This window comes from Arvicanthis niloticus, chromosome 1, assembly GCF_011762505.2.
Source record: "Arvicanthis niloticus isolate mArvNil1 chromosome 1, mArvNil1.pat.X, whole genome shotgun sequence".
Classification (NCBI taxonomy): domain Eukaryota; kingdom Metazoa; phylum Chordata; class Mammalia; order Rodentia; family Muridae; genus Arvicanthis; species Arvicanthis niloticus.
Window position 1 is genome coordinate 79,325,445 of NC_047658.1, and position 15,500 is coordinate 79,340,944.

At 46.6% G+C, this 15,500-nt stretch overlaps 1 protein-coding gene across 3 annotated transcripts in view; it reads right to left on the bottom strand.

Moving 5' to 3' along the window:
- Positions 1–15,500, bottom strand: part of Galnt18 (polypeptide N-acetylgalactosaminyltransferase 18) — a 303,973-nt gene that overhangs the window by 78,382 nt on the left and 210,091 nt on the right. For all 3 annotated transcript variants that reach the window (XM_076940952.1, XM_076940953.1, XM_076940954.1), the window contains exons 4-6: positions 8,985–9,168; positions 7,022–7,219; positions 1,421–1,535 (exon numbers count right to left, since the gene is read on the bottom strand). In XM_076940952.1, coding sequence (XP_076797067.1) covers positions 1,421–1,535; positions 7,022–7,219; positions 8,985–9,168 — 497 coding nt within the window. The remainder of the gene's footprint in view (positions 1–1,420; positions 1,536–7,021; positions 7,220–8,984; positions 9,169–15,500) is intronic.

The following is a 15,500-nucleotide window of genomic DNA, read 5'->3' on the forward strand; positions in this document are numbered from 1 at the left end:
AAGCCGGCGGGTGGTGAATAAATGACCAGCGGAGGGAGAGCTGGGGAAATGAGGGTGATTATGCAGGCGCTGTCCTCTATGAATACATTAGCTTCCCATCAGCCTGTGCATTCCCACTGCCTCCAAAGCAATTGCTTGGAGTGCCAGTGAATACAGGTGTCTGAGGTATTTTCCAAACTCAGCCTCAGACAGGCTGTTCCTTCAGCCAGTTTGCAAAGCCTACTATTAAGACTGGGGATGAGCTGGGCCCTGGAGTGCTGTTAGGTCCTTCGGGTGTTATGGGCTGCTCATTGTCTGGGTCTCAGACACTGGTTGCACAGTTAAGAAGAGGGTTATCCAGGGCCAGTTGCTTATTCTGTGGAGTGGGAAACAGAGGAGGGTAATGATGAGAGGAGGGTAGGTTCTTGAGTGGGAACTGAAGACCTGGACTGGACCTAAAGACACTAGCTGCATACACCATGGCCAAGGTTCAGTTGGATGGACCAGATTTTGGAGGAGGTCTGTGTAAGTTATGAACGGATGGTTGTGAGACAGAAAATCTGTCAAGAGTAAAACACCAGGTGGTGCGAGGTCCCTCTGAATCTGTGGGGTGTGGGCGATGGGTTGTTAGAGACAATTGGAACCATTATGGGGACTCACCAAAGCTGAAGCCATGGGTTTGACGAGGTGCTTCCTGGACACAGATAATCCTTCATTTAGCCACCACCTTATTTCTACCAAGTACCAGGCATCCAACTCACCTTCCTACTGAGAAGAGGGATCATTCTAAGCTTCTCTATCACTGGCCAAGAGATAAGAGCCAGGAAGCCCAGTAAATATTCTTCCACAGTAAGAAAGAAAATGGCACTTCTTACAGAGTCACACGACTAGTTGATAAACCAGAGAGGGCCAGGATGGCCTGTGGGTCTGGCTAGCACTAGGTGGGGTCAGAAAGCAGCACGAAGTGAATTTAGCTGTTTTCTGCTATTTATACTCCAGGGGTTTATTTATTTCTTGTTAGACCTCTTTAACCATCTTTGGAAATGTTCTATGGACCACGGTGGAGTAGATAGCCATGGGGAATTGACTCTGGTGGTCTTTCTTGTCCAGCTGTCCCTTGGTGTTTTCTGTTGCTTACCTCAACAGATTTGTTCAGTCTAAACAGAAGTGCTAAACTGGGAGTTTGATTCTCTAGGCAAGCAAACTCTGAAGGCCATTATTTCCTAAAAATTCAAGAGTTACTGCTCTGAGTCTCCCTGGCTCTGGCTATGTACATGCACCAGAGCTTGGAACTAGATTTCAATCAGTGTATGAGTCTCAACTTTTATATTGAGTCTCCCGTCATATTGTGAACTAAAGGCTTGTCAACACTGCACCCCTAGACTGAGTCACTTACCATCATGGGAGCTGAACTCAGCCCTGCGTGAGAAACCTCACTCACCCTGATCCCAAGCTCCACATTCTCCCCTCCATAGACCTCCATGCCTTCATCCAGCAGACCAATCTCCTCGAAGTACTGTCGGTCCACAATGAAACAGCCAATGAGGGCGGGGCTCCTGCAGGGTGGGAGAGATGGCCAGCTGTGAGCAGAGACTGGTCTGAGAGTCATCTGAGAAGTAAGAGCTTTCAATCCCAAGGTCCCCACCTCTGCTGCCAGACCCAGTAGGGCCTTGTTTTCTGGGTAACCTCCCAGGTTCATCTTCATTTAGCCACCCCGAGGAAGCTGTTTGAGACAGTGGGAAGACAGCTTTGTTCTGGGACCAGCCATTGCTCCCCACTATGCTTGCTGGTGCATTAGTAAAGGGAGGGCGTGCCATTCACTCTGTTGGTGTAGATTGCTTCTTTGGACTTTGAGCCACAGGCCAGACTGCTTCAGTTTGGACTTTCCCATTATCCCTATCGGAGGCGCGCTACATGTCAACCCCTGTTCACTTAGAAACATAAATGACACCCAGGTTGTTGAGGGCCTTGAAAAAGAATGTACAGCTTTCATTTACAGGTAAAGGCTTGCCTGTGACAAATTTCAAGCAAAACAGTGTTATGATTTTTCTTTTTATAAAGAATACTCAGGCAAGCTGGGATCTAGCTCAGTTAGTGGCGTGCTGTCTGGCATACACAAGACTCTGCCTGGGTTTTTATTCCTACCATTGTATAAGCTAGGAATGGTAGCATATTCCTGTGATGCCAGAATTCAGAGGCAGGAGAATCCTAAGTTCAGAATCATTATTAGCTACATAGAGAATTCCAACTCAGCCTGGATGACATGAGGGGACACTGTAGGATAGTTGACTAGAGGAGGTGGGAGGCATGAGAAACCCACCCATCTCTAGGAAACGTGGTAAGGACACAGGAATTTGGAAAGAGATGTCGTGAATAGGGCAAAGATCATGGCTGATTGGATGTTACAGGTGCCTATGATTCTGGTTCAGAGGCTCGGAGAGGCTGGGGCATTTCTCAAGACACAGCCAGAGCATCATCATGTATATGTTCACTTCTTATGTCTAAGTTTGGTGTTCTCCATTAAAGACGGGTGTCAGTTTACTCTAAGGACACACATATGTGATACTCCTACAATCTGTGGAAGTAAAGTCATTTAGAACCAGTCTGGGGTTGTGACCCCAGGATGTCTGTGTGCCTGAGCATCCTCCTGCATCAGCATTCCCTAAGAAAACAGCCCTTTCTGCACCTGGGTGTGTTTCTAGTTCAAACTAGATGGGTCCATTGTAATTGACAGTTTTCTCACCCCTAAGGGTTTCTCCATTTCGCCCTTCTTCTCCTTCACCAAATCCTCCAGCCTGGCCTGATACCCTAGAAGGCTAAGGACAACAGATGGCAATACAGTTACAGCCCCCACTGTTCCTGCTTACTCCCCTGATGGTAACAATTCTCTGTGAAGCCCTTCACTGCAAAGATAGTGAGCCCCGCTCATATCCCCTAATGCTCACATCCCCTAATACTGTCCAATCTGAAACCTTGGTTGACCTCAACCCTGGATATTTGTCACTGGAATCATTTTCCAGAACCAAACTCAATGTCCTTCTGCAGGCAGCTTCACTGTCTGGTGATATAGCTAAGTGGTAGAGTACTTACTTGACTAGCTAGCCGAAAGCCCTGGGCTCCATCCCAGCACCATAAGGAAAAGGAATTTTCTGAAAGCATTTTCCCCAACATGCCTCACACCCTGCATTGTTAAATTGTTGAATTGAGCTGGCCCTCCATCACCAAAGCCTCTGACCTAGAAACATTGATACCTATAATATCAGTTGTGTGGTAGCATCCTGGGCACTGAGGTAGAGAGCTCACAGGCTCTGGACATGACCAACTCTTGAAGATCACTTGTGCAGTGAAAGAACTCAGAGATTCACCTCTCTAAATAAAGATGGTTTGGAAGCATTGGCAAGTAGGGCTGGGTCTTCATCTTTTCTTCCAAACTTCTGAATATTGGATGTGTTGGGGCTCTCGGAACCATAGTCATAGAACATATGGGAAGGGGCCTTCCTCTCATTTCCAGACCCAGCCAGGAAGGACACAAAATCCAGAGCAGTTGCTCAAATGATTACAGACACCTCAGGGTGTCTGTGACTTAATAACTAGATGCTGTATTAGGCAGAATTAGGAGAAACAGCTCCCCTCAATCCCCAAAAGGATTAGACACAGCTTATGAAAAGCCTAAAATCTGCTGGAAAATATAAATAACACCTAGGAAGATCTAAAGGTTACAATAAGTTGGAGGCAGTTAAAAAGCAAATGTAGGCTTGGGGTCCCTGTCATAAGTCTTAAAAATGATTTATTTTTATTTGTGTGTGTGTGTGTGTGTGTGTGTGTGTGTGTGAATGAGAGAGACAGAGACAGAGACAGAGACAGAGAAAGAGACAGAGACAGACACAGAGAGAGAATTTGCCAAACGTGTACAGGTGCCTGTGGCGACCAGAAGAGGGAATCAGGTCCCCTAGAACTGAAGTTATAGGTGGCAGTAGCAGCCCAACATGGGTGGGTGTTAGGAAACGTGGGTCCTCTGGAAGAGAAGCAAGTACCCTTAATGATTGAGCCATCTCCCTAGCCCTCCATCACAGTTCTTAAAGTGAGCCAGGATGTTGGCTCTGAGCTTCCTGCTGAGCTAAATGAAAAGGAACATACAGATTCTTAGGAACAAAATTCACTGTTCTCAGGTAGAAATGAACTGATTGATTTCTTGTTTTTTTTTTCTTTGACTAGTCTAGTAGATTTGAGAGAAGTTTCTCATGTGGATTTTCTTGAGTGGGTCAGCCAGAGACCTTGGGGACCCATTGAATGACAATCTTAAAAATGGCATTTCACACCACAACAGAGGCAAGTGCTGAGCTCTATCTATAGTAACGTGTGGGCAAAACACTAAAACAGAGCTCCAGAGAATGAAGATCTGCGGTGCTTACAGTTCATTTGTATAAAATCTGTCTCTATGGAGCTTGTCGTCCTCTAGGGAGAAACCCAGAAATGATCCAAAAGCTTCCAGAATCTTGTTTCTCTATTCTGCATTCCTGATACACATTGTGGGGTGATAGAGAATAAATGGTCAGTGTGCTATCCTCTAGCAAAGACCTACAGTACAGCTCTGCCAATTAAGACCAGTCTGCTATGTTTGGGAGTCAGCAGAATAGTGACAGCTAAGATCTATACTATCTCCTGCAAGAACACCGACAGCATGGGGGCATATTTCTCTCTGATGACATTGGGCAAACTAAAGCAGGGATGAGCCACACAAGTTGTGAACTCAACTCAAAAGTAGCCAAGCAAGGGGTGATAACAACTCAGACTTTCCATGATCGTAGTAGAACCCAGTGACCGATTCAGCCTTCAGTCAATCAGACCATTCTCTGGAAGCAGTCTTTCTCCTATTGTGTTAAACCGGGGTTGCACAATGAGTTGACACCAGGTTATAATATGGATCCAACGGACCATGTACATACACGGCCCCAGCACACAGCAGGGTCCCAACAAATTAATAGCACACAATTGTATAGACAGCTGTGATGGTTTGGCTATGCTTTGAGTGTGTCCCCTCTAAAGGTTCCTGTGCTGGAAGCTTGGATTGAGAGGTAGGAGGTCTCTAAGAGGTTGATGAGTGAAGGTGAGTGCATCTCAGGGAAGCCACACTCATATGAAATCAATAAAGTAGTGAACTGTGGAAATGAACCATGAAGGTATAGCCTTCGTCTGGGGCTGCTTGCACAAGACCTGCACACAAGATCAAGCCAGGAAAGATTCTACCATGGATGGAGGAGAGTTCTCCTCATTCAACAGGTAGCCCGACACTCAAGTACGCATTGCTAGTACTAATAGGATTCAGTGGGTAAGAAAATAAAGACATGAAGTTTGAAGGAAGATTGTGTGTGGTGTCTGGGAGGAGCTGGGGATGAGGGGTGGATCTGATGAAAAGACAGTATACACATATATAAATTTCTCGGAGAGTAAATGAAATGCATGACAATGAATAAATGTAGTTCTGAGGGGATCAGATTAATTCTTGATGCAGACATGTCAACCTTTCACATTGTGATATGATGCTGTCAACTACAACCATACTGAGTGTCCGTTATATCTATCGTGGGATGCATGCATCCCAGAGTCACAGGTCAGAAACTCCCGGAAGCAAGCCTCATTTTATATACTTGGCCTGTCCATGCATGGCTCAGTTCATCTCTGCTCTTGTCATTGACATCATCTACCTTGTTCTAATACACTAAACGGCCTTCACCAGAGGCTGGCCCTGTGGGGCCGTTCAGTCTCAGACCTCCAGCCTCTAATACAGTGAGTTAAATAAACATCACTCTTTACAAATTATCCATACACTGGTATTTTGTTACAGAAACACAAGACAGACTGAGACCGTCCCAAAAGAAACCACAGGAGAGTTTTCTTCCACTCTATTGTCTGTATGAAATTTTTCTTCCAGTAATAACATTTGTGATATTGATTCTTTGAATGAAATTTTTCATAATATTTTTCTCTCCTGCAGCACCAAGTAAGACTGGGTTCTTATTTCAAGGTGGCCCCCCTAAGTCACCTTCTGGTGCCATTTGTCTGTTTAATGGTGGGAACAAGATATCTGCCCAGTCATCAATACACAGAAATAAGGCTGGCAGGGCTGAGTACTGCAGGGGTCTTAAGGTATCAGAGGGAAGTCATTCAGGAGTCTAGGAAGACAGCATCAAAGGCAGAGAGAGTTTGGTGTTTTTGAAATGCAACTGGTGACCATTTGTGCCTGTGTTCTATAGGATAAAACCCAAATACCGTCCAGGTACATCTGTCCCGTGGTCTGGCTTGGCCTCATAGCAAGGGCTGGCCAGCTCACATCTCTCCATGTAGTCTCTCAGACTCCCCTGTGACCATAACTGTCACATGTGAGTGTCACTCTCAACCTGGACATCTTCTTCTCACCCTTGAAGATCATCTCAAATGCTTCCTCTTCCCAGGCAAAATTATTCATCCTATATTGTGTTGCATCCTGGCTGTATTCTGGGCTTGGAGAGCTTGGAAATCAAATCCTACTCACTCTGAATCTTTAGCACTGAGCACAGTACTTTACACCTGCACTTGTACAAGTGAGATGAAGTAACTGTGGGATAATAGATGCCCCAGCTGTTAAGATTCTCCCTGCTTTTCATAATGACCTGAGTTCAGTTCCCACTACTCATGTTAGCTGGCTCATAACAAACAATCTATGAGTCTAATTCCAGGGGATCTGGTGCTCTCCTCCTCAGGTACACATGGCACACACATGCACACACCCATGCATGCACACACGAACATACACACCCCTAAATAAAATAAAAAAAGAATCGGGTTTTTAAAAATAAGAGCCTTTGAGACTTTGTATGGAGTTCTGATTACCCCTGTGGTTCTTTAAAAAGAGACCACGAGAGTTTGTGAACAGAGTCTGAGGATCACACTGTAACTCTTGTCTATCTCCCCCTCCCTGTGCTGTCACACTGGGGTCAGTGTGGAAATGGAGGGAAATCCTTGCCTGAGGGTGCAGAGAGACCAATGGGGAAGGGTGCCATACCTGATTGGGGCTGTGGAGTTCTCCAGCTTCCACCAGGCCTTGGGTGGGTTCAGGTAGCGGCACCACAGCTCCCAGTCGAAGCCTTGGGCGGCCAGAGGGTACTCTTCTATCTCAAAGTTGTCATATTTGATGTTATCAAAAGATGGTGAGATGATCCGTTTCCGGTTTTCCTTGATACGGGTGAGAACTGGTTCCGCCCTAAGCAGGAAGGAGAAAGAGATCAATTATCACTGCTGAGGTGGGCTTATTTGTCTTCCAGCAACAAGAGGAAGGAACCCCTGCTCCCCAGAGAGGAAGAAGAGAAGTGGTGTTCTGCATCCCCAGGAGTTGGCATCCCATGGACTGAGGACTTCAAGGTTGGCAAGAAGCCCAGTGGCCCCTTCAGCACACCCAGAGCTGAACTGAGAGATTCTCACCAAGTCCCTGTGATTTTTTTACCCACATGACAAAAATCAAGATGAAGAAGAAGGAGAAGGAGGAGAGGGAGAAGGAGAAGAAGAGGAAGAAGAGAAAGAACAGGAGGAAGAGAAGGAGGAAAGAATAAAAAGAAGAAACAGATTTGAAGCTTTAGAGGAGCTTTCAACCTGGGTTTTGATTTTTCTTGGACCAATTTGGAGGAAGAGGCAGGTGGTGTGGGCAAAGGTATTTTCTCCTCTGCTTCAGGGGGCGTCAGGGATCCAGGCTTTCTCCAGGGACCAGCGGGCCTCTCTGGGTAGTGGGAGAATAATGTGTTTGCCAACAGGATTGATAAGCTTCTCATTAATAATATATTCTGTTCATAATTGTTTATTCAAATCAGCTTGAAATAGTAAGTGTCCCTCTCCTCAGCTGGCCATAAATCCAGCAAAAATGCTTTTTAAATGGTCACAAATAGCACACAGGGACTTCAGAGAGAAAGTAATGACTCTCCTGCAGCCTTAGTTTGAGGCTATGATGCTGGCATCCCACCCAGGCTGCCTGTAGGTCCTGCCACTCCTTGCGGCCAGCCTGCCCTTGCTGTCCTGCTCCCCTCAGGTGAGGCTGCCCCCACAGAGCTAGGAAGGGGAGTAGAGACACGTAGGCTACTGAGCACACAAGGAAAGAGGGCAGAAAACTACATGTTTCAGCTATTCACAGTTAACCCGAGCATCTGTGCTCCCATGTCACACAGCCATACACTGTGAGCAACATCCTAGCCCTGCAGGGCCACCAGCATCAGGTGCCCTCTGAGGGATCAGAATCAGCTACAGAAGCCTCTTGTTAGTTCTCTTACTTATCCCATCTGGCACCTAAATGAGCTGACTTGAGAAAGGAAGACTGGCTAAGACTCAATTTTGCTAGGATGGAGGTTCTGAGGGCATCTGAGGATCCAGGAAGCTACCTTTACCCACCTCTGCCCATTTGTTCTTGCCCTGTTTGTGAGGTGAGGTGAGGCATCTGTCTTGTATCCATTCCAACTTCACTGCCTGCAGACGACAGATCTCTGTGCTTGCCTGAACAGGAACTCTGTGCTTTTCTGCTTTTATTTTTAATTTCTGTTTTTTATGTATGAATGTTTGGCATGCATGTATGTCTATGCACCACATGTGTCAGTGTCTGCCAAAAATCTGGTAATAGATCCACTGGAACTGGAGTTAAAGATGGGTGAGAACCGCCTTGTGGGTGCTGGGAATTGAACATGGGTCTCTTGCAAGAGCAGCCAGTGTTGTTAACCACTGAGCCATCTCTCTGCTTTGCCCTTTGTATATACTTGTCTTCATGATCTGGTGTCACCACACCCTTCATGTGCTGACCCCTGACTCTTTGCCCTACATGAGACCCAGTCCTCTTATAAGCTTTGTCTCATTCACAACCCATACCTCAGCTGTCCCCACTACTCTCTTCTTTTCCTCCACCCCATCACTAAGACTCCCAGAATGCACTGAGCTTTTGAGTCAAGCCCACTAGATCACACCAGGACCCCTCCTTTCCCTAAAGCACTCACCAGCCCACATTGAACTCCACATGGGCATCGAACAGTGCCACCACAGGGGCTGTGGCTGCCCTCCAGCCGCTGACCCTGGAGCGGATGAGGCCTTCCTGCTTGCTGTGCCGCACAACTTTGATGAAGCCTGGCTTCTGGCTGTTCACCTTGTCCACGTATTCAGTCAGCTTTTCCTTGAGCTCTTCTGTTGGTGAGAAAATGCCTCTTAGCCAAGTGAGAACAAAGAGCAGATGCAACCAAACGTCCATGGCACTAAGGAGAAATACTACTTCCCAGGAGCCAAGAGCATGACACCCCAGCCTCCAGGTTTCCTCTGGCCTCCTGTGGTGGCCAGTATAGCTCAGCGTTGAGAGCAAACAGAAAGAAGCACTAATTAGGCCCCAGCACCATTCATTTATCAACTGCTTACATACACTGTCTAATTCATCATCACAGCAAGGCAACAGGGGGTGGGAGTGGAGAGAATTCACCAGTTTCCCCTGCATTATACAGCAGGTAAGTGTCGGAGTCCGGTTTACACTTGGTCTACGGACTTGACCAACCTAGGCCATCAAAATTTGGAATATAATATAAATGTTTCCCTCATGTGCATGGACACCTAGTCCTCAGCTGGTGGCACTGTTCTGGGACTATTTGGTGGCATCAAGCCACCTTTGCCTGCCTCTGTCCACTTGGTGCTGTCCTGTCCGTGAAGGAGCACATCAGGCTCTGATCTGTTCCAACTCCACAGCCTCCAGAGTGGAGCCCTGTGCTTGCTGGGCGGGAACTCGCTGCTTCGCATTATGTCTCAGATGAGGATGTTAGCTAGGGTCATACCTGGGGCCACTACATCTTTTAAGTGCCAATTTATCCCTCTCCTTCCTGCTGGAGGGGTGGTGCTATTACAAGGGTCACTTACACATCCCCTCAGCTGTCTCCAGAATGCTCTCTTCCAACCCGTGACTGAGATACCAACATGCATCACATTTTCTGACTCCTGGATCACGTTGGGACTCCTCCCAGGTCACTCAGCAGCCCACATTGAACAACACTTGGAGGTCATGGAATGTTTGGGAGGTGGGAACCAGCTAGAGGAAATAGGTCACTAGGGGGTGTATCTGTAGTCCACTCTGCTTCCCACTTTACATGGTCCAGACTAGGACTCCCACAGACTATATCTTGCCAAGCCCTAAGCCAAAGCAAACCTCTCTCCCCTTAAATTGTGTTTTGTCAGGTATTTGGCCACAGCAGTGAGAAAAGTAACTGATAAACCAGGTTTCTCATCAGCTCAGCAGCCACCACCTGCCCAGCTTCCTCCATTGCTCCTCTCAGCCAATCAGAGAAGTCCTGGTGGGCAAGACCTCAGTTTAGACTCTCTCTGCCAGGATCATGTTTTTGGGAGATCAATGGCAGGCACTGTGCTGTGGGAACAAGGGGACAGTGGGCTGCTGCCCACGGTCACTGAGCCTGGCTTGGTGTGTACCATGCTGTTTCTCTACTTCCACAATGGTGTTTGTCACCCTGGGAGGACACAGTGGATATGATGGTTATGTCTCCACAGCAGGGGAAGCAAGAGCCTGGGACTGCTCACAGCCTGCTGAGAAGGATTCATTTTGAGCCAACTAACCATTACCAGGAGCAAATCTATCAGGGATGAGGGCACTTCTGTATTCCACATTGAAGCGAGGAACCTGCATGTACTCAATGTTCACACCTTAGCTGGTACACACAGAGAACTATGTTATAAGACACTAATGAAGGGGTTGCTACCAAAGGCTCCTCTTAGAAATCCTACCTCCCCACATTGACTTCATACCCTCCCTTGTACACCTCAGGGGATCTGAGGAACTGGCTTTTCTCTTTTGGCTACCCAGAAGCTAAAACTAGCCTCCTCAAGGATGAGTGGCCCAGACAAAGAAGCAAGGCCCTTGGAGATCTGTCAGCCCTAAGGAAGTGATGCTAAGGTCATCACTTAGTGAGATGAATCCATGACCAATCCAGAGCAGACACAAGCTAGCTGACAAGCTACCTGGAGATCCCTATCCTGACTGCAGGATTCCATGCCAGCCAGCATTTGATGTTTGAAGCCAGTGACTTCTGGGGTTGTCTTCAAACAAACCTGTGTGAACTGTTCTGATGTAGAGTAGGGTTGGAATAAAACTTAGGCCCAGAAATGGCATCAGACACAGAAGGGTCAGCTGAGAAGACACAGTGTGAAAGATTTGGTTTTGCTCAGGGATGTAGTTCCTTTATAGCTTCTGCCACCAGGGAGCCAGATGAAGGCTGCCGATGGGCAAATCTGCCCACAGTCAACCAGACTCCAGACGTGCTCAGATTCAAACATGTGGCAGTAACTGCTAATGCAGAAAGGGAGGAAGAGTTAGAAGGAGTGGGGAGGAGTAAGCAGTGGGAGGGAGAGGAGAGGAAGGGAGGCCAGGGGAGGGGAGGAAAGGGGAGTTGAAATGCTTAAAATGGTCTTCGTGACTCTGGCCAGTCTTTGTAAAACACTTTCACCTAATTCAGCGTTCATGTTTCCCTCACCCTCTGTCAGTTGTTAAATATGTGTGAGACCCTCCTAGGTACTTACATGTTTTCAGGGAAACTGTTTTCCAACATATTGCCTGTGAGTTATATGTCATGTATTATATATAGCATATATTACATACCTCGTTAAATATTTTATGTATTTAAAGTATTTCTCAGAACTTGCTGCAAAATAGAAAAATGATTTCTTTCCTCTTTTAACTAAACACAAGCACGTGACTGACCACGCCTGCCTTTGGTTGCAGCTGTTAGAAAGCTTGGGAAAAGCACAGAGGCTCACCATCATGCTTTAATTAACGTCTCACTTCTCTACCTAACCCAAGACTTTGATTTCCAAGTTCTAACCCGAAAGATATATTATTTTTAGTGTTTCCCCTATGTAAGCTACAGGAAAAATTTGTTTGGGGCGTCTGCACTGGGGATTGAGACCAAGACCTTATACATGCGAGGCAAGCAACCTATCACTACAGCCTCAGATGTGTGTGTGTGTGTGTGTGTGTGTGTGCATGCGTGTATAGTATATTTATAAATTACAAATATAAATGTTGAGGCAGGGTCTCGCTAAATTACCCATGGTAGCTTTCAATTGGTTTGCCTTGCCTTTGCTTCCCAAATAGTTGAGATCACATGCCTCACTGAAAAAGTATGGGGTTTTTTTAAAGCTATATAAATAATGTTTAATAAAATATCATAGTAGGGCAGGATAGGGGTGAAACTGTACAGTGGAGAAGCTATACTTTGCATTTAATGCTGTGTGTTGGGAAGCCAGGAGGCAGGGGGTCTGCTCTCTGTGGCATTTCCCAGACTGAGAGCAAATGTAGGAGCTGTCCACAGCCAGTGCTGACATAGAATCAATTTGTGTCCTGCATGGGGTCAAGCTTCCTCCTGTTTATGTGGTGCTTCCAGTCCTCTCCTGCTGTCCACAAATTCCTGCTCTGCTGACACCTGAGAAACTTCTGTAAGCTGATGATGCCCTGAGAGGGCACAGGCCCCATACAGAGTGTTCCCCAAGAGCCCCCTCACACCTTTTCAGACTGAGTCAGTGATAAGAAGTGGGGAGTCCAGCATCCTGGATGCACAAAGCTCTTTCTCTTTATGCCCCCCACTGTGATACTTCAGCACGATGGCTCACAGGTAGACAAGGGATGAGGCACCCACAGCTGTTAGTCTGGTTTAAATGCTTAGCTGGACACCATGGGTTCTAGTGTGAAGGAAACCAAAATATTGGGAAGTTGGTTTTCATGGGTCTCTCTGCTCTTCAGAAAGCAGAGGCACAGGTATTTTGCAGAGGGATTTGGCTAGCCTTGCCAAGGAAGGACAGGCAGACCAGTATCTCTTCTTTGTGTTTTAGTGATCATTCCCTGTGTGCTATAGATCAGGGGGGAAGCAGGAGTGGAGGGAGGGGTTACTCATCCATTTGTTCATTTTCTCATTCAACAACTTTCACACACTTCCCAGTTGCTATGGCTGTGGGCAAGAGAGTCTATGTGGACTAAATATTCGGGCCCCACTTGATGCATATTGAAATCCCAATCTTCAATGTGATGGCATCAGAAGGTGAGGGATGGGGAAGTAATTAGGTCATAGTGGTAGAGTCATTGTCTAAGTCCTTCCTAGCATCTGGCTTTAACAAATATATATACTGGGTTGTTAAGCAGAGCCCCCCCCCCCCACTTCCATCACATTTCAGTAAGCTAGACCAAGATCAGTTCACAAGCATCTGGGAGGGGCAGAAGAGGAAACTTGTTGTTATTCCTGAACAGCAAGAAACCATGTTGATGGAATGCTTCTGAAGCCTCTCTGGTAAAGGCTTTAGTCTCACTCATGCATGCTTGCCATTTTTTAAAATGTGTTTGGCCTGCACATTTACTTGTGCACAACATGCATACAGTGCCCATGGCAGCCAGAAGAGGGCATCAAATCCCCTAGAATTAGAGTTAAAGACAGTTGTTAGCAGCCGCATGAATGCTGGGAACTAAACCTGGATCCTCTATAAGAGCAACAAGAGTTTGTAGCCCCTGAGCAGCCTCTCCAGGCCCCTAACATTTCTTAAAGGCACAGCTTCCCATATCATCGGAGCATTTCACTTTGAGGGGACACTGTAAAACCAGAGCATAAGGTTTTCATGAGAATTTCAGAGAACTCTCACTCTTTCTCTGTCACAGGACGCAAATACCACGAAATTGGCTTAGTCACCTAGTGAGTGACATCTGGGGAGTTGGCTCAGTTGATAAAGTGCTTGCCTTGCAAGCATGAGGATCTGAGTTCGATCCCCAGAACCACATAAAAAGCCTATCACAGTGTATGTACTTGTAATCTCAGCACATGGGGGATGGAGACAGGTGGATCCCCTGAGCTCACTAGCCAGCAAGTCCAGCTCACCTGGAAAGTTTCAGACCAGTGAGAGATCCTGTATAAATAAACAGTATAGAGACCATCTTTTAAATAACTGAAGTTGTCCTCCAGCTTACACACACACACACACACACACACACACACACACACACACACACACACACACACACACGCCAAAACACTAAAATGTCAAAATGTTGGATACATTTGTAAGGTTCTAGCACATCCTTAACAGTGTCACAGGCCCAAGCCCACCATATGGGCTTTGGGAGACACTGAAGATCCAAACCACAATGCTCACCTTTGGGCCTGTCCCTTATACATGCTTTGGACTGTCCTCTATAGTTCATCAGCTGTCCTCTGCATAGACCATTGTCATGGTTCCCCCTGGTCACTCTTGCTGACCTCAAGGCTGTCCCTGCAAGTCCTGCCTGGATCATAGTGTTACCTGACCCTCTGCCTCACTTTCACTGGTCAGTGTGAACAACAACAACCAGCCACTAACAGTGTTGATTTAAAGATGAAAAACGTAGCACGTTTTGGTTTATCCCTTTAAGAGTGAGCAGCAGCTGTTCTTCCTCATATCAAAAAGATTAGCTGGCCATTCTTTAAATCCAGTTAGGGCCATTGAAACACAAATCCTATGTCAATGCATTTTAAACACAGATTCTACATAAGGATGGCATGACTGTCAAAACTAGCTGATCATCACAGCACTGGGGAGCCAAAGAAAGCTGAAAGAAGGTGGCACTCATTCCATTCTCTATGAAGAATTGGACTCAGGGGGCCATACTGATGGGTAAAATAACATGGGCAGGGCATCACAGATTCTGGAACAGACCAGTTTGATGCATGTTTAGCTTTCTCCGTGAGATTACAGCAGACAAGCTTTCAAGTCCACTCACTGGCAGACTACCAATGCCTTCCTTGGGTCATTCTTCTGCCCCACACACTTTGGTCCAGCCACATTAAGAGCTGCATCTCTTCAAAGTCAGCTGGAGCTGAAGGAGATTTCAAACAGTCTTAAAAAATCCCCTCACTCGAAGGCTGAGCTGGCTGTGTTCAGCAAAGATTTGGGAAAGTGTTCCATGAAGGAGCCCCACAGAAGGCTAGAAAACATGACCACGGGGACCAGGCACACGAATACAATCTTCTTGGAGCAAGCACCAATTCAGTATGACCAAGTGCTAGAAGAATCCCTAAGAGTTATGGTTGAAGAGCCCCATCTTTTTTCCATTCTACTCCCTGTTGTCATGGTTTGGCACCAGGAACACCCAAATGCACCAGAAATATGTACTCCAAAATTAGTAGGGTCTCCAAAGCCAGGCTTCATCCCCACTTATCCTCTCTCTTCTGCTACAAAGTTGCTTGTTCGTCCTCAATGCACTGTGTCCTGCTACAAAGTGGTTGAAATCGATTTTTGAAGGGGACTGTGACAGAGGACATGAAAACTTTCTTCTAGTAGTCAGAGATATGTTGAGCTCTCATCAAACCCCATTCTCACTCATCCTCCCTTGCCCCCCTCTTCTTCCCTCTTCATCTCTAATGTATATCAATGTCTGTGGTGTAAATTCTCCCCTACTCCACCCCAGCACATGTTGTTTCAAGTCCCTGGCCTGATGCCACTAATGTCAAGCA